The sequence below is a fragment of the Sturnus vulgaris genome, chromosome 3, assembly GCF_052056855.1.
Source record: "Sturnus vulgaris isolate bStuVul1 chromosome 3, bStuVul1.hap1, whole genome shotgun sequence".
Taxonomy (NCBI): Eukaryota; Metazoa; Chordata; class Aves; order Passeriformes; family Sturnidae; genus Sturnus; species Sturnus vulgaris.
Genome location: NC_142245.1, coordinates 39719 through 58302, shown reverse-complemented (window position 1 = coordinate 58302; position 18584 = coordinate 39719). Strand labels below are relative to the sequence as shown.

Here is an 18584-nt window from a genome sequence, read left to right as displayed (position 1 = left end):
TTACCAATTTGTAGAATTATTTTAAACTCAAATTTGAAGTTCCAGGACTACCTTACATATAATAGTATAAAAATGCTGTCATTCTACGAAGGTTAAAAAAATGATTTTGCAGTAATTGTGACAGGTGCTATAAGAAAAAGAACAGTATTTTTACAGGATGCTGTTTCAAGAGAAGTAAGAAATAAATTAGTAACAAATATATGAATATACTTAAAGCCCACAAGCTATGCTAGAAGTCGTGCTCTTTGAAGCAAATCCCATGCAATTCAGCTTTCAGATTTTCTAAAAATTACAATACCCAAAACACAGAACAACTAACTGAAAGAGGGAAAAATCATAGGAAGTTTAGTTCATATATTAGGACACTGGAAGAAGAAAGAATACAAAAATGCCAAATTCCATACCAATATCCTGTTCTGTTATAGCATCTTCTCGGCCAACGTATGTTTGGCCCTCCTAATTAAGAAAGAAACATACATTATTTACAGTTGGAATCTCCTTATCTCCCCCACAAGAATAGAATTTATCCTTCCACTTTCTCAGGGTAACCTGAATGAAATATATATTTAAACATTTAAACATGAAAAAAAGGAATCATGTAGCATATTTAAATGCTTTTACAGTCCTTATCTTACAATACTGTAAGCAAATTGCCCAGTGCAGAACTACCTTTGTAGTTTTGAGACAATCTAGATTTAGATTTTAAGGTCAAGCTTTATAATTACATGATTAACAAACCAATACACAGAGATAGAAACATGAAAAACCTGTATCTGGTTAACCAGTTGACTCTCAGGATAAACCCAAATAGGTATTTTAATTTCGTAATTTCCAGCCTCTTAAGAGCTTTTCTTACTACAGCAGAGAAGCATAAAGAGCTTTTCTTGCTATAGTAATGTAATGAGCACTACATATAGATAGCAAATCAATACTATAATTTTTCTAGTGAAAAAAATCACAAGGCATATAAAGGCTATGGAAACACAGATGTGCATTTACCTTCAAGTGGTACAAGATGATACCAGTACTGAGAAGATCATCATCGATGCCAATGAGATGAGGCAGTTCAGAATCTAACACAACACCTATCCCTTCTTTCCTCAGAGCCAAAGTTTGTTCCTATAAAGGACAAAAGTCTATTATTAAGATGTTCAAGAAATACCTCTCTTTCTTCTCTTTCTAAACCACATTTAATGTAACTTCTCTGTAATATCACACGAAAGAAAGAGCAGTTTTTTAGAATTTTTTGATTTTACATTTTAAATGTGGCTTTACTTTTGTTAAGCATTCCAGGCTTGCTGTTGAGGAAATCTGTGAAGGTGTTACTGGAATGAAACCAGACAAACGACTGCATCATACCAGAGAAGGAACATCAATCAAGAATGTAACAAAGAAACGTTGTCTAAAAGCAAGCTATGTGCCACCTTTCACAACGGTAAGGAGAATTTCAAACTCCTCAGCATTCAGTACAGCTAAAGAACAGAAAACTGAAAACTTTTCAGCAGTCCTCTAAATAAGGTGAACCTTGCATAATAAAAACCTCAGACTCCTGACAATTCAGTAAACCTAAGCAGTTGAAATACCATGCAATGGAAGAGAAGCACCGCCAGTAGTAAATAAAAGTTAAGAACTATTCACAGCATATAATTTAAATTCTTCAAAATTCCTTTGGGCCACATTGTACAGCCATCCATAGGTTGAAGCATCATTCAGCAGGACTTCAAGTGGGAGATTTCAACCTTGGATAAAGTAATATGTGGTGTAACATGCAACAGTCTATGCAATAAATAAAAAAATAATTATAGCTTTGAAATAAGTTTTAGTATTTTACAAGTTCAAGTTTCAAGTTGAAACAGACCTAGTCCTGAAAGATAACAGCAGAGATTGCAAATGTGCACACACACAGTCTTTCAAGACATATGTGCTTTTCTATATAAAAGAGCTAAGCCCTGGCAATCCATGAAACAAAGGCAATGTCAGCAAGAATTCCTGTGTATTACAAGGAGCACACTTTTCTCCTGGTGCTAATAAAAATGGAAAATAAGTTTTCTGACAGCTGTGTGACTGCTCCTTTTCCAAGTCATCAAATGCCTCCTCCAGATCCAAAACTTACTGTTTGTAAGAAAAAACCACACAGAGATTGCTATATGTATTTTCCCAAGTATAGCAACTTGAATGTCGGCAATTGAGAGAAGGGACTCCACAAGATGCTGATGCTGAAGTCAATTTATTGATTACATAGCTCAGTTTATACAGTCTTACAGCTTTGGTTAAAATTCTCTACTGCCTAGGCAATAACCACATTACATAACCACATCCGTGCACCTGCAATCTTGCATGATTTCTTTTAGATGATGCACATCATCCCTTTTGCTTTCATCCTTCATATTTCTCATCGATGCTCCCAAGGTTTCTGGCCCACCAGGCACAGAATGTCCACATCCATCAATTCTGCAGAACTTTCTGCTCTACTGCCCCCCTATACTTGCAAGTCTAAAGAAGAAAGCAGATGTAAAATCTCATTTCCCTGCAGAAAAAAAAAAATGTTGTCAAAATTGATACTGTCTAAAAATTCTAAGTATGGCTACATCTGTGCAAGATGAGATGACACACAACATATAAGAAACAAAACAAAACTGGAAAATGTTACTCTGGTCATGGATGAATTAAAAGGTTCTCCAGCATTCAGAAAGAAAAAGTAAGCTGTGATTCATGTGCAGCTCAGACGTTCACAATGCACCCAGGTATTTCTTTGTATTATAAAAGAGTCACATCATAAACCTAAAAAATACAGCTTAATTGTTTCAATTGAAAAAGCAATTTCAGTCAAAAATACCTATCACATAATAGATATTTACTGAATAGCATCCACTGTTATACATAATTTGTAAGGTTCCCACATAACAAGCATGAAGACAAGATCCCAAGGACTGGTGACTGGTTACTGCTAGCACCTTTGGCCCAATGAAACTGATAAAATATTAAAAGCTGAATATTTTTTCCACAAATTTTTGGAGGAAATTTTGCACAACAAAGCATGTGCCAATATCCCTGACAGGGAAAAAATAAACATCTCAGGAGATAAAAATGTTATCACTGAGTGAGAAAAATGGCTCATAAATAAAGAATAAAGAAACAGTATCATTTTTTATTTTCCAGTCTTTCAATATTCAATACATTCTTACTATAATAGGAAATTAATCATGTATAACTGTAATTTAAAACAGATGGATTGCGTTTTTATTCAGATCTAAAATGAAAGAACATAAATTAATTGAGTTTCTAGAGTTTTATTTTGTAAACGACTACCATTCACACATAGAATGCATCCTGTTAATTGAAATTTTATAAGAAATGCAGCAGACAGTAGCTGTGATTAACTATAATATTTTTTAGTTTAATACAGGTTGTAAAAAAGCTTCTCTCTTCAGATACAATTTACTAAAATAACCTGAATTTTAATCAAATACCTGCAGTAACTCCTGAAATTTAATCGCTTGGCTTAAATTCCAAATTCAAAAGCTTCTTCAAGGATGCCTCCAAAAACCAAACTTTTGCCCCAAAATGAAATCACAGAAAAATCACTAACAATAAATCTTTATTACTTTGTTCTCTAACAGTGAGAGAAGGAAAAGGAAAAGGCCCAAAAGAAGTAGTCAAACTGCCCCTCTTTCATCCTTGACTGCATAGGAAGAATGTTTCTGAAGAGGGACAGACCTCTTTTGAAATAAATTGAAGGTCTGTAAGCTATTACAAGGCAGAGAAATTACGAGATTGAATCTACTATTTGATTCACTTCCATTTGTGTCACATAATTTAAAGTGGTGAATCCATAACTCAAATTACAAGAGTATGAAAGGTCACTGTCTCTATCAAAAATTACTAATTCAGAAAATTTATGAAAATCTCGAGATGCAGTTGAAGAAAGCTGAATGTACCCACATGCTTCTTAGCTTGAATTATCCTTCAACAGAAAAGTGTATACATACTCCTCAGAATTTAAGATGCGTTCACAAGTTGTGGAAAATCAAGCAAGCCAAGTATTATCCACAAAGAAGCACTTTGGTTGGTACAAGTGGCTACTGTGCTAGGAGAAGAAAAAGGTTTTCTTCTTTGGGAGCTGCTAGATAAAATGGACTCATTTGAAGAATAGAAACTAAGTATTTCTGAGACAAAGATGTGTTTTTTTGTATTCTAAGTCAAAGTTAAAATAAAGGGATTATATTGTATATTTAAATTCTCTTCTCTTTGAATTCAGCTCTGACTCAGCTATCAGAAATATCCTGATACAGTAAATTCATTTACACTTATATAGAGAGATATAAAATTTTTTGTGAAAACTCATTTCTTCTGTACTGATGTATTAATTATACTGTATTAACTGATACAATGGCACTTCTAAACAGATACATGATCTAGTAGCTAAAGAACAAATCTATCAAGTAGACTTGAGCTGAAAAGTTCACCATCATCATATACAACTATCCATTATAAAGACCACTGCTGTCACACACAGCATGTCTTTAAATGGATCTCTTTAAATGCACACACTACTTTTATAGAATTGAAGCACAAAGCTTTACTTTTTTTGGCCAACAAGATATTAAATTAAATTTTTAAAAAAAGGAGGTCCAAAAGGCATTTCTAACATTCCTTTACCAATCTAATAGTAGAGGAAAACATTATGCTGCTACTGTCCCAGCACATACTAAAGAGCATATGTAATTAGCGCACTGCAGTGAACAGAACCTCTCAGGGGAGTTGAATTTTTGTCACACTTTCCAATGCAAAAATGCAATTCCTTTGTTTAAATATTGAACAGATAGCTGGTGGCACATAGTCCAGAGAATACACTGTACAGACACTTCCAGTTAAACATGACAATTTACTTGGCCAGCATGATGTTCAGATTTCTACATTTAAATGATGAAAAAAATTTGCATGATATCAATTTTTTAAAATTATGTGCAAAAACATGCAATGGCAAAGTCTTGGCATTAATATTTAACCAGGCTATGTATGACAAAATTCTTATGCTAACAGGTACTTTGGGTGCATTTGATTTTATTGAAAATATGATATTATATTCTCAAGTTCACAAAAATGTCTGACTATATTCAATGGCCCAGCACTAACATTCAGTCCTCTATAAAATGTATAGATGTAAGTAACACACAAGTGAAGTTCTTAATTCTTAATTGGTTTTCCTCTGGTTATGTATTCAATACACTTTTCATTTCCTTTAAATCGCTGGAAACAAATGTTTAATAGCTGGAGAAAAAAATATTCCACAGTGCTCTGAATTCAAATGCTCCTGAAAAAGTTGATTTCCAAACCCAGCAGATATATGGCATTAAAGTGACTATGCAAACAGAGATAGGAAATAGGGTGAAGCAGCCTCAGCTGGTCATGCCATAATCAGCATGAGTGAAAATCCCAAACTCCTCTCACCGAAGTCAGAAATTTATATATTAACCATCACAGGAATACGGAAGATTAGGTGACTTAATATCACAGTTCCATTGCAGAGATTCTAGACAAACACAGAAGATGAGGGCTGTACTGCTGGATTACAGCAAAGAACATACGGCAATACAGGCAAAACCAATTCAAACCCATTTCATACACGTGTGTTCTCAGAGGGCTACTCTGCTTGAGTTTCCACAGTTAACCCTTCCACAAAAAGAGAAAATGAAACAAAACTGTGGGCAGGATTGTGATGAATGTGCAAAATCCCAAGGGGAGAAATTTCCAAACAAGCAGTGCTCACTTGATGTTTCTTATATGAGGAAGTAGAAAAGAAAATTGATTCTCAGGAGTTCAAAACAAAAAAGCAACCCCTTGTTAAATACAAGGACACTGCAGACACCATTTACATGGCTGCAAGAAATTTCCTGGAAGAAAGGTGAGAAAAGGAAAAGAGGTACTAGTGGACAAAGGCACAGGGTATCCATCACTTGGGGTTCCCTAACTTCAAGAATCACAGACACAGAAAGCACGAGGTGTTTTCTGAAGAAGGATTGCTATCTGCTTGCCCTGTTTTATACTCCAAAATTCAGTACAGCTGAATAAACCATAACTCACCTACATGGAGCTTATTCCCATCATTTGAGTGGTATAGTCCTAATACAGGCTTTGAATTGATTAAAACTAGCAGGATATAAGAGGAATATACTGCAGACAGACCTCTGTTTCTCTTTACATAAATTATCTGAATAATTCTAGATATAATTCTTCTCAAATGCTACATAAACAGATTGAATACTCCTCCGAATTTTCAACTGCATTGCATGCTAATTATATTTATAAAGATGACAGTTAACTAGTGAAGTTGCATTCACAGTATTAAAAGGCAAGTGTAGCAAAAAAATCAGTAAAGCAGCCAGTAAGCCCCACAAAACACAAGAAAGCTGATTTGATTGGTTCTCTAATTAAAGAAAGCTAGAGGAATTTCTACCTCTGTTTGAAATGCCAGCAGTATTTCTCCAACCTGAGGAGAAACAACTGAAAAGTGACCTCCTGTGTCACAAGTACTGTGCTCAAACACCATAACAAGTAATTTTGTAGATTACACTCAGGTTCTCACCCATTATATAATGTAAAATTATTTCAAATATTTGGTCTGAACTTGGTATTAGCCAGTTTATACTCATGAACTTTGCATCACTATTGACATTCAGCTGAAATAATAATTTCCCTTCTCTAGCCTTTATTCATTCATACTGCCAGCAGTGATATCTATTCTCCTTTCTGAGGTTATACTGTGCCAGACTCCAAGCATTTTCCCCCAGGAGATGATGAGGTTCACCATATCCCAGCGTTCAGAACATCCTTTCTCAAGCTCTTCACCTTTGCCAGCTTCCACACCATGTTCCCAGTGTGTATACAATTTTGCCATGTCCACCCCTCTTTTCCACTCACTGCACACAATATCTGTCTGATCTTTCCAGATTCATGTGACTTTCATGCAGATGTACTATCTCGTGACAGTAAAGTCTTGTGCCATCCTCCTCCTCATCCACAGTGTATTAAATCCTTCGCATTGAAAACTATTAACCATCAACAACTCTTCTGTTATCCTTAGACTCACTCAATCCTCTCTCAGATGCTCTGCTAGAAAAATTAGCTTTAATACAGCAAACTTCACCAGTTAAGACATATAAAGGAACCATTAAACACGATTAAGCCCAAAAATGTGCTCCAGGTCCACCTCCCCAAAACCTGTACAACTACAAACTTCCCTCCCTTTCCAGTACCACTGCTTCCATCACATTCTCTGTATAAGCATTTTTTTTATATTTATATCCTTATTTCCACGCTCCATAAATAAGGAAATAGTTTCCTATACATCCCAGGGTCAAATGCTCCATCAACATCCACCAAGATGAGAACCAGTCCCATGCTGTTTCTAGCAGGGATCACTGTTACATAAAAGTAGATTCAGCACGCACTGAGCAGACAAACCAGATCAGCCAGCTCAAGAAAAAAAAATAAAAAATCACAGACTACAGACAACATGATATTCATTAAATAGGAAATGACTACTTAAAGCCCAAGAGATTTGAAGGGAGTTATGACTATGATTTTGAAAGACAAGGCAGAAAAAACCACACTATTTCAAAGAAATATTCTCAAGAAAAGCCAATTAAATTTTCCTCCCTAGTCCAGCAAACATAAGGTGTTCAGAATGCAGTAACAGTCAAGTTTTTGACTCCTTTCAGTATTCACTTCAGCATAACAAACGTAAGTCAGAGCAACAGTTCTATATTTAACATTTGCATTTAGCTTTAAATGCTCGTTCCACAGGGTAATATTTTAGCAAATTATTTTTAATTCATTTTATTTTGAGAACAGAGTTTATAACAACTTTTCTGGAAACTGATGAAGGTATAATCACCTTACCTTCTTTCCCAGACATTATGTGCTAGGTTGTACTAGGTCAGTTAAAGAAAATACAAGCTGTCACTTAGGTGACGCTTTTAATGCAAATTAAAGGCCTATTAAAAGGTCAGAAATCATAAAAAATATATTCCATTTGATCACAAGGCAAACATTTGAGGATGTTACAAAAAGACAGGATAAAGTGCCCTTTAAAAACCATCAGTTTGATTTTGTGTACCCAAAGCACAAAATAATTGGTGCGTTAAGCTGCCATAAATAGCATTTGCAACTGGTTGTCCATCATAAAGTGCCTAGGATTTTTGATACTATTCTTTTTTAAAGGAGGTAAACTCAGCTGGGGAAACTGAACTTTCCTTAAGAAAACATCTTCCCTTTATTCTAATTCCAGTGAAATAGATCTCATTTAAAAATACACTCCAATTCTATCATTAATACTATACAAAATAAGCATAAAAAATACAGATATAAAAACTGTATAATTATACACAGCATTCTGTCAGTTGGCTTGAATTGTCCAAATTGAATAATTTCAAATAAAATGATTGAAAAGACAGAAGATACACAGGAAATGCCCATGTCCTGCTATTACATGTAATGAAACTACACTTCATTTCACAATTTTAATAATGAAAGTTATTAAAATAATTTTCATTATTAACTTGAAATGAAAATGAACAAATCATTCTAACTTGCAACAGCCCAGTACAGTAATTAAATTGCTTTAAAAGACAACATAAGAGGACACCAAATGCTTCAGCTGTAATTGCAGTACAATGACCTCAGTTTCAATTATACACAATAATGAATCACACGTACAGATGCCAAACAAGATCACAGCACCCTTTAAAAATGTAGGCTGAAAAAGAGGATAAACACAAAATAAGGGGAAGGGACAAGATGACAAGAGTAGAAATCCAGAAATACAGTCACAGGAAATAGGTACCTATATGAATCAAAGGGAAGTGTCCTTTAAAAATAAACGAAATAAAAGCAACCTATACTGAGATATCTGTAATCTGGCATCAGTCCCTAATATCAAGGTCAAAAGAATTATCATATCTAATAAAAAACAAGAATACTGAAATCATATTTCATAGCCAAGACAGACATCCCAATATTGACTGAAGGGTAAAGTTCCCATCACTTTTTTTGTTATGTTCAGCAAAAATGGAATATAAAAATTCAGAAGGGAGGAATCTCTTGCACTATACTATGTAATCTGGACTACAACACATTATGGAATTCTTGGCAGATTGCATTTTTGCCACATTTGAGTATTTTTAAAATTTAAGAGTAAGAAATATAAGAAATGAGGCAAGTTTTTATTTCTTCAGTGGAAAAGCTTTATGTTTTATTTTTAAAACTTTACTGAGATTTGAAAACGTGAGTGTCCAAATGCTGTCTATCATGGCAGCCTTGTCTCTCACCTGAATTCTCAGTGACTCCTGACAGGCACTACTGCACTTCAAAACTACAGCTATACTGGAGGTGATTCATTCCTCTATGTAAATTACTTCAAAATAAAGGATCAATGCACTGATATGGTGTAAAACAGAGCACTTTTTAATGACTTATAATGATTGGCAAGTAAATATCACCAGCCATAACAGATGGAGAGGAGATCTCTTTTATTCCTAAGCTTTGAGGCATACAGGACACCAAGTTCCATAATTTCAGAAGTTAAAGAAGACCTCACAATGGGTCTAACTCTAACCATTTAAACAAAAAGATGTTTGAAATATTCATTTAAATGCTTCATTATCACAATCAGGAGCACATGAAAAATCTCTTTCAAAAATGCTGCCAAAAAAAGGACTATATGACCCAGAAATAACCTTGAATTTAACATGTACAATACATCCTTTTCTAATGGAAACAAGGTGACGGGTGTATTAAGACCAACAAGATCACTGGTAAACAAAAGCAACTTTTTGAAACCAGGACAAGTTTTGATACTGCTTTACCAAAAGCAATCTATGGCATTTAACTTTTAAATATGTTATTTCATTAATAGAGAAAACTTTTTAGATTTACTGTGTAAAGCAGCTTATACTTAGACAAAACTACAGAGATTTAAACATAAAACCAAATATAACCAAATTCTCTCCCAGGCATATTTCAATTAAGAGTATTAATGACTGTTTAAATTCAGCTAATCAATTTAGGTCTTAAGAGACTAGCAACTTTAAAGGAAAATGGCCAAAAGAAAATTCCTCAGGAGGAAACCCTCTCAAATTTCCCTGGGTTTGGGATACAGTAAGATACAATTTCCACAGGTTAATAGAATCTTAACTTTAAAATCCTCCTTTGCCTTTCTGTTATGTTCCCTATGTATGATTGTATCTCAGGAACCCATCAAGGTCAGACCATGGCCTCCTTCCTTCCATAAGTCCATGCTGGATTTTGCACCCATCTCTCCACTGACTGAAACCAGAGAAAGAAATAATAAGAGAGAGCAAGGTGATCACATAATTAAAGACTATTAACAGAGGCAAATGGCAGGAAGAGTACTGTAAACCAGCTAGCCACTTCAAACATCTACATTCTGGCTTCTCAAAAGCGTGACTTCATACTTACAGCATTATCAGTTGCACTTCTCAATGGAAAAAGCTTTCCTTGCAAAGTTGGGATATGCAACCAAAAAAGACAAATGGATCTGTGCCTTCTTATAAGGGCCAATTAACAATTCAAATGAACACCAGAAAGCTGAAACTATATGCTTATCATCTTTCACACAGATAATTCTTGGTTATGTGACAGTCTGCCTGAGAATAAGATTCACTGTTTTCCCCAAAATTCAGATTATCCCTGCAGCACATAACTAGTAAATTAACAAATTCTGCAGATCAATTGGCATACCAAAATTTCAAAGTCTGGTTTTCTCAGTTCTTATCAAAAAGCTGTTACCACAGAAATACAAATAACAGGTGGATCCCACTGGGGGAAAAAAACCCAACCAAACAGAAAAACCACACACACAAAACGCTAACAAGCAAACAAAAAAAGAAAGGCAAACAACCCAGACAACTACGGACATGCTATTCCTTCATGGAAAACATAATGCACAACCCGGTATCCTGATTGGGATTTTTTAAGTTTCTGTATAATTTGTTTTGTTTCTTAGAGCAATCAAACTTTGTATGATGCCTGGAAGATGGGATTTTGAATTGTTTCCCTTGACCAGAAATTCTTCTTGAAAACAAACATCTCTACATTCAACTGGAAAAAAACAAGACAGACAAATCATTGCTTTTTGGAAGATTCAAATATGTTCTTTTTTCCTAAGTCACATCAGCAGCTTTTTTGGCCTACTATCATATAATCACAGAAGCATTTGGGTTGAAAGGGACCCTCACAGGACACCTTCAACTAGACCACATTGCTCAGAGTTCCATACATCACCTTGTCAAATCCTTGTGTTGACCATGCCATTATCTAGTCAAAAATATAAGGCTCTGATACTGTAGCTTGTGCACAGGAATGCAAATGAAGGAGGATGCTAAGGAGCTTCCAAGGGCAGATAACAAACCAATTTTACTTCTTAGAGCATTAAAATGCTTCTTCAGATAATCAAAGGTCTGAGTACCTTTGGATTGCTACAAAGAAGTTGAAATGCTATTCTTGATGTTTTGAAATACAACCCATCTAAGATTTGTTTCTTTATGCTCTGTGAACACAGCAACAAAGTAAGAACAACAAAGGGCAATGAAATACAGTTGAGAACAAAAATAAACTTGCAACCTTTGACAGTCAAGGGTTTAGAGCGGTGTCTGTTCAGGTACCATAGAGAAAATCTGGTAATTGAATTAAACACATCCAGAATAAATCCTTCAGCAACAGTTTGTCTGTGGGAAATGCAGGTACAGAAAGCTCCCAAGGCCTTGTGCATGCAAGCTCGGAGATAGAGACAATGTTTGTGGGAGAAGACTTGGAGAATTGAAACATTAAAGTGAAATAGACATGAAACAAGAATGTAAGTTTGTAGTTTACGTAGAAATACGTTTTAAGCAAATAGAAATATGTATTATGAAATCAAAGCAATTGGTTAAGTAAGATAGCAAAATATTTTAAAGTTTAGCAATAGAACTTGTCATAAAGTTGGTTAGAAGTTTAAAATGCATCAATCTAAGTTTATGAAGTGTTATATGATTGTCATTGTGGCAAAACCATGAAAGACAAAGCAATTAATGATTGGTCTAAGAAGATGCTAGTGAACTTTGCAGAAGTATTCGATTGGCTCAAAAAACTTCTTATATAAGGCATTTTAACTGAAAATCAGATCAGCTTCTGATGTTATAGTGTTGGATCCAACACCTTTAATGTCTCACCCTTCCATGAGAATGATAATGCCATAAAGCAACAAACCATCTTTTACAACGTCTCTCAGTAGTTCCTGTCTCTTGCAAAAATTATCCCTGTATTTGTCCAGATCTTGCAAATAGAAATTTGAAAGAAATTAAATGTGGACGTATTTAACATAAATTTCTACAGAAGCTGACATTTTGAAGATAATTAAGCCCTTGTCTGGTCCGTTGTGGATTCGTTAGTTCTAATTATGTTTTCTCTATTTACATAATGGCAAAATCTCCAGACATAGAAATTGTATTCATGGATGAACTATTACTATGCCAGAAGTTGCCTGAAACCACAAGTCTTTTGCAGAAAAAGTTCCTGCAAAACAGTGAGATTCTTTCACAGAGAAGGAAGATGTGCTTGGGAATAGAAAAAGTAACTGCCCCATAGAATTTAGTCTAAACCCTTATTTTTTTCAGATATTCATACAGCCAAATCCACTTCAAAACAAATGGGAATTAAACACCTAAAATATCTTCAAACACTGTTACTTCAGTACCTAAAATAGGGAAAACCTGAAACACTAGCCCATTATCCTCCAACAAATAAAACTGAATCTTCACTCTCTTTAACAAGACTCTTACTGGATGAATCAATCACTGACGACAAGATATTTTTATATCTTTCTGGGAAGACTGTAGTGGAAAGAGAAGGATATTAAATTACATTAAATTGATAGGGTTCAGTATACTCTATACTATGTCTCAGTAACATTTTCATACTCAGAGGGAAAAATATATAAGTGTACCAGAAGAAAAAATTCTGCATGGTAAAGCAATCTTTCTATGGACCAACTGGAAAAACCTACAAGAGTCAGAAAAAAAATCTGGAAACAACAGAGATATGTTCAGAATGTTGCAAAATGTGGAATGTGTAAAATTTTCTCAAGAAAGTATGTCTTTTAATGTTTAATCTTACACTTTCAAGTCTAATCAACAAGAAGGGAAATTTAACCTGTAAATCAGAAAGCAGCAAATAAGCTCTAACTGACGACCAGGTGTTAGAAAAACAAAGTTCTCATTGGTAAAACTGCCTAGTTAAGATTTAGGGCTGACACGCTTCAGTGACCTCAGACCTAGGGGAAAGTTAACAAACCTTGGGAAGAAGGACATACCACTTATACTGGGCCCGAGAATGCAAAATTTATGGGTCACAAGGACAAACAGCAGAAACTCCAAGATAAGAAAGAAACTAATAAACCAACTCACCAATTGTGCTGAAATCAGCTTCGACTGGGTAAAAGGTTATTTCAGCAGGGGCAGATCACAACCACCAACCCCAGAAATCCACAGATCCAAAAGAAGAGAAAGCCTAAGCATGCAGACTAATTCATATGGAAAGTGAGAGAATCATTAACCAATAGAAGAGGGAATACCAATTAATAGGAGAACTAGGTGACTTGTAGCCAACTAATTCCTTTGTTAAAAGGTATAAACAGTAACAAGTTCTGACAGCTGGTGTGCTTGATTTGTGGACTGGGCACCCAGGGTTGTTCAACACTGAAATAAATGTTCAATGTCTCTCTCTAGTGTGTAATTATTGGTTAGTTGCACACCAGGTAACGTATGTGACTTTTGTGGACAAGAGCTTTCCACACTTGCATTGAGGGCTTAAACTACCAAACACTAAAGAGGTGACACAGACCCACTCGTCACTTTTGAATGCTGCCTTGCTATCCAGAAGGTAGACAGACACTGAATAAATAGTTCTCCAGACAACTAGCATACACATACTAACCTAGTAACCTCCGAATATAAGAAAATACTGGAAATGGATGTCAAGAAACACTAGAAATACTAGCATTAGGGAAGTTATTGATAAGAAGGTTAAATATGGAATAGGATTTCTTTATGCATAACATTGCTCAAAGAACTAAAAGAGGAACAAGGAAACTTCAAAGTATGAGAAAACATTTACTGTATGGACAAGAGGAACAAGAGGTAGGAGAGGAGTAAAAAAATATTTCAGAAGATGGAAATCTGGTTTGCGCTTACTAGTAGTATTTCCTTAAAAGGTGAAGGAATAAGCACAGATGAGTATTTAGCTTGCTATCTTTTGGATGAAAACTGGTTACATGAACACCCTTCTTGTTCTACAGGCTGACTCCCTTACAAACACTTATCATAAACAGATCAGATAAGACAAAACATTAACAGTAAAAAAAAAAATTTGCTCGTCTCTAATTGTGACTGACAAGACAATTCCAGGGTTTTTTTTTAAAAAAAGTGTTCCAAGAAAACAACTCTGAAATGACTGAGATTCTCATGGAAGTGACAGCCTACACATTAAAGTAGGAAAAGCTCTTTTGCTCTGTATTTTATCAGTGAAGCTGCTCCACATCTTAGTGGGTGTCTGTTTAAAACACTTTTATTCTTTATAAAGCTGCATATACACTATGAAATTTCTATCCCATGTTTTATTTCAGTTTGACACAGGTATGGCTTCTGGAATAACAAAATAAATTTTGAATCACTAGCCTCAGAAGTAGTACATGCTATTTGGGAGGCATTGCAAAGAGAGGAGGAGATATGGAAAATACCATCAGTGGAGGTGTAAGCTTTATAATTTGTGCACATGTCAAAGTTACATTTGGGACTCTCCTGGGACTTCAGTAAAGCAATTTTGAAAATTAAAAATAATGATCTTCCTTTATAGGCAATAAATTATTTATATAGCCATCAATTATGAAAGGGGATGTAGATTTCCTTGTGTATATAGATGCTGGATAAGGCACAAACTCATATTGTGTCTTCTCCCTCTAGATAATGGAACAAAGAATTAACATTATACCGTTGGCTGTACTGTTTTCAGTGTGTTTAAAACAAAAGGTTTAGTAGAAGTAAGACACTTCATTCTTCTGAGATGAAGTATTTTCTAGTATCCAAAACCACAAAGAAAACCACCCCTGCATTTCCCAGAGCATTAGATCACAGCATCTTCATCAAGCAAGAAATGCCAATTAAAGAGTCTGCAAAAAGCAAGATCAGAAAACTGCATTTTGTTGTGAGCAGCTTACTGGGAAAATGCAGGTGATCCTGCAGGAGCCCAGAGAGGCATCAACAGCTCTCTGCAATGAATGGCAGTCAAAAAGGCAGATGCAGAATGTAGAACTGCTTAAATGAGCAACTGCTAAGACAGTGAAGCTAAAATGGTGGAAAATTAATGACACACTTCCTGTAAAGAATAAAGAAAATATAGGAACAGTTCTTAGTCTCATGTGGTTACCTTACCTTTTCCATTTCACATTATTCCTCTTTCTCTCTCAGAACACGAGCTCGCTGATGACATACAGCTGGCTACTAATACACAGAAACCCTACTATTGTAGTGGCACCCCAAAGCACCTCTATATTTAATGTGCTGCAAGGATTTCCTTTGGAAGCCTTGGCTTCAACATTATTTTTCAGGAAATTTGGCCTTCATTCCTGGAATTCCAACTACCAACTTAAGCGGAAATGCCTGTTCCTTGACACTTCAGACTTTGTTGTACAGGCAGAACTACTTCTGACATCTGAAAAAAAAAATCCCCTGAATAGAGCTGCAGGATTTGGTTAACTGTAAGCAGAGGTTCCTATTTTGGCTTTCTGGACACCAGCCTGTAAAATCCTGTTTTGCAGTGGCTTATAAAACTTAATCCATCGAAGCTGCTATTTTCCATGCTGGAGCATCTGCTGCAGGCTGGTTTCTGTCCCTGCTAGCCTGGTCTAAGGGAAAACTATTCTTCTGTTTCAAGAAGTAAGGCATCCAGAGCAAATTCGGTTTGTCCCAAGTGGAGGAGGCTTCAGAGTCTCCTATGTGTGAGCTCACTGAGCACACACTAGCCTCAAAGGATAAGTAAGCCTACACAGAGCAACACTGACATTTGGGGCAGAGAACAAGACTTTCCTTGCCATTACTACCAAGCAGGAGATATTATACCTCTCAGCTAGGAGACAGCAACTCCACCCCTGGTATTCTTCATGTTGATATCTAAAAAGGGGGAAAGGCCTGGCTGGAAGACAGAGACAGGCTATTTTCATTCATCTCTTCTTCCATATGAATTACAAAACAGCCCTTAATTACATGATACCATATTTTCTACAGGACCTGTAAATAAATCATTTCACAGACTTTTTTCTGGGAATGAATCAAGAAAGCAGTGGACTATCAGTGACAGGACTCCTACCTCAGTTGTTGCTAAAGCTGGATGATAAATGAGTCAGAGAATTATAGAGAGGAAAAAAACCTAGGCTCATAGCAAATGTATTTATTAATTTTAAAAGCTGTTTTGCTATTTTTTGCATGTTTTCAGGGCAATGGGAGAATTAAGTGTTTCACTTATCTAGAGTTCTGTTTACTGTTTACCTAGATATTAATCTCTACTTCTGTAGAGATTAATCTCAAGTAATAGATTGCTTTAAATCTGTGAATTTCTTCCTCCAGACCAACATGCAACCCATGCTATTGAACAAAACTGGAGGAAGAAGAAGGACTATGCATACTGGCAAGCAACAACCATCAAGGAGAAAAAACAGATTTCAGGACTAAAAACACACCAGTGAAGACTTTGTAGAGGAATATGCATGTTAAGATGCACATTCTTGACTGGTAGCAACAGCCACAGTCCGTGCTGCCACCTGTGTTTAAGACTGTATGAATCAAGGCCAATGCCCAGCCACCATTTAAGCTGCAGAGTCAGGTGCACAACAGTACCATGCACTCCAAGGTATCAGAATCACACAGCAATAAACTCCTAAATATACTGCTAAAAACACCAGCAGAATAAAACTGTTCCAGCATTTCATATCACCTTGTCATTAGAAACAGCTCATTTGTGAAGCAGATAGAAATTTGGGGTTCATCTAAACTATTGATGTTGGAATGCTTCTTTCCCATCCCATAGCCAAATCCAAAGAGAAATTTACAGTTTGTCTCTGTCTTAATACTTCTCCGCTGATCCTTCGGGAGAAATGGATTTTAGGATATATTTCTTCTTCTTTCAGGAGCTTCCACTGATTTCAATTTAGACCACCTTCCTGGCACAAGATAATTAATAGGAAAGCAGAACAAATGCCCAGGAGGAATTATTGAACAAGTGGCATCTGAGCTGTAGAAAGGATTGCAAAAGCAACCCATTCTGTCTGACTCCCTTTGATTTGAAAACCACCTACAAGCTCTAAGCATGCATTAAAGCTAAGCATGGCCTAAATAATCTGCAAATGCAGCACCCCACTTGGAAGGAGGAGGGCAGTGAAATATTTGGCAGTATGGCTACTCCTAGACACTGGAGGGTCTTTTTTGAAATTCATAGCCTTACCCAACCAAACTATTCAACCCTGGCTTAATCAGTGGTTAGTGAACTCAGAAATAGTTGTCCCCCAGTTGTGCTTCTCTTATGGCCCAGCTGGCTTCAAGTTGAAAAAACAGTTTAAAATTGAAATAAAAAACAATCAGTAGCATTAGGCATCTCTTGAGCACAACTTTCTGGCAGAAACTGAAAGTTAAAAGTGGTTAGTCCACCACAAAGGCATCACAAGCAGCTATAACATCTGCAAGCAAAAAAGATTTCTTCATCAGATGAACACAGGTGGCAGAAAGACTTGAAAGCAGACAATTATTTCTTTTGAAATCTACTTTTGAGTGCGGCATTCAGCATTCCTCAGGTGGCTGGGATCCTTTCAGTACTGCTTCTATTAGGAAAAGAGCTACAGTAGATGAGTAGCACCAGTTCCCAATTCAGGACATTTTTCATGCTCTGACAACAGCAAACCAAGGATGAAACGTACAAACTTCCTTAGGTAAAGCAATAATCACCACTTAATAATGGCATCTGTTCAGTCATATGGTATGAAAAAACAATTGTCTCTTTTAAGGTAAAACAAATTGTATTTGGATAATCTCTCTCCAAACTCAAATTCCAAAGGAGAAATCTTCTGACCAGAATAGATGATGTTTTAACTCCAACCACTGCTAGTAACTGCTACACTTGGGAAATAAATACATAATGCACAAGGCGAGGTATAAGAAAACAGATTCTAATAAAACATATAGCTAAACTTGATATTACTCATCACTGCTCAGGAGGCAGGAGCTGTGGGTAAATAACGTAAAAGGACCAAGAACAGTAAAAATTCTGTTGTTATCAGACAAGTTTCTTAAAAAAAGATGGAAAAAAACAAACAACCATTAAATTTTCATGTACCAAACCTCAATTATAAACCTACAGAAGTGATTAATCAAGAGAAAAATGTTAAAATAAGCAGTTTAAATAGGAATTGTATATCATTGCCACTGGTGTTTCAACTCCAATATCCAGTGGAAGTAATTAGCAGAGGTGGCCTGGTGAAAGAG

The 18584-nt window shown here is 35.7% G+C and overlaps 1 protein-coding gene across 4 annotated transcripts in view; it reads right to left on the bottom strand.

The window, feature by feature from the left end:
* KIF16B (kinesin family member 16B) overlaps window positions 1-18584 on the bottom strand; it is a 126216-nt gene that overhangs the window by 79307 nt on the left and 28325 nt on the right. For all 4 annotated transcript variants that reach the window (XM_088160721.1, XM_088160722.1, XM_088160723.1 and 1 more), the window contains exons 12-13: window positions 1000-1119; window positions 405-456 (exon numbers count right to left, since the gene is read on the bottom strand). In XM_088160721.1, the coding sequence (XP_088016847.1) occupies window positions 405-456; window positions 1000-1119 (172 nt within the window). The remainder of the gene's footprint in view (window positions 1-404; window positions 457-999; window positions 1120-18584) is intronic.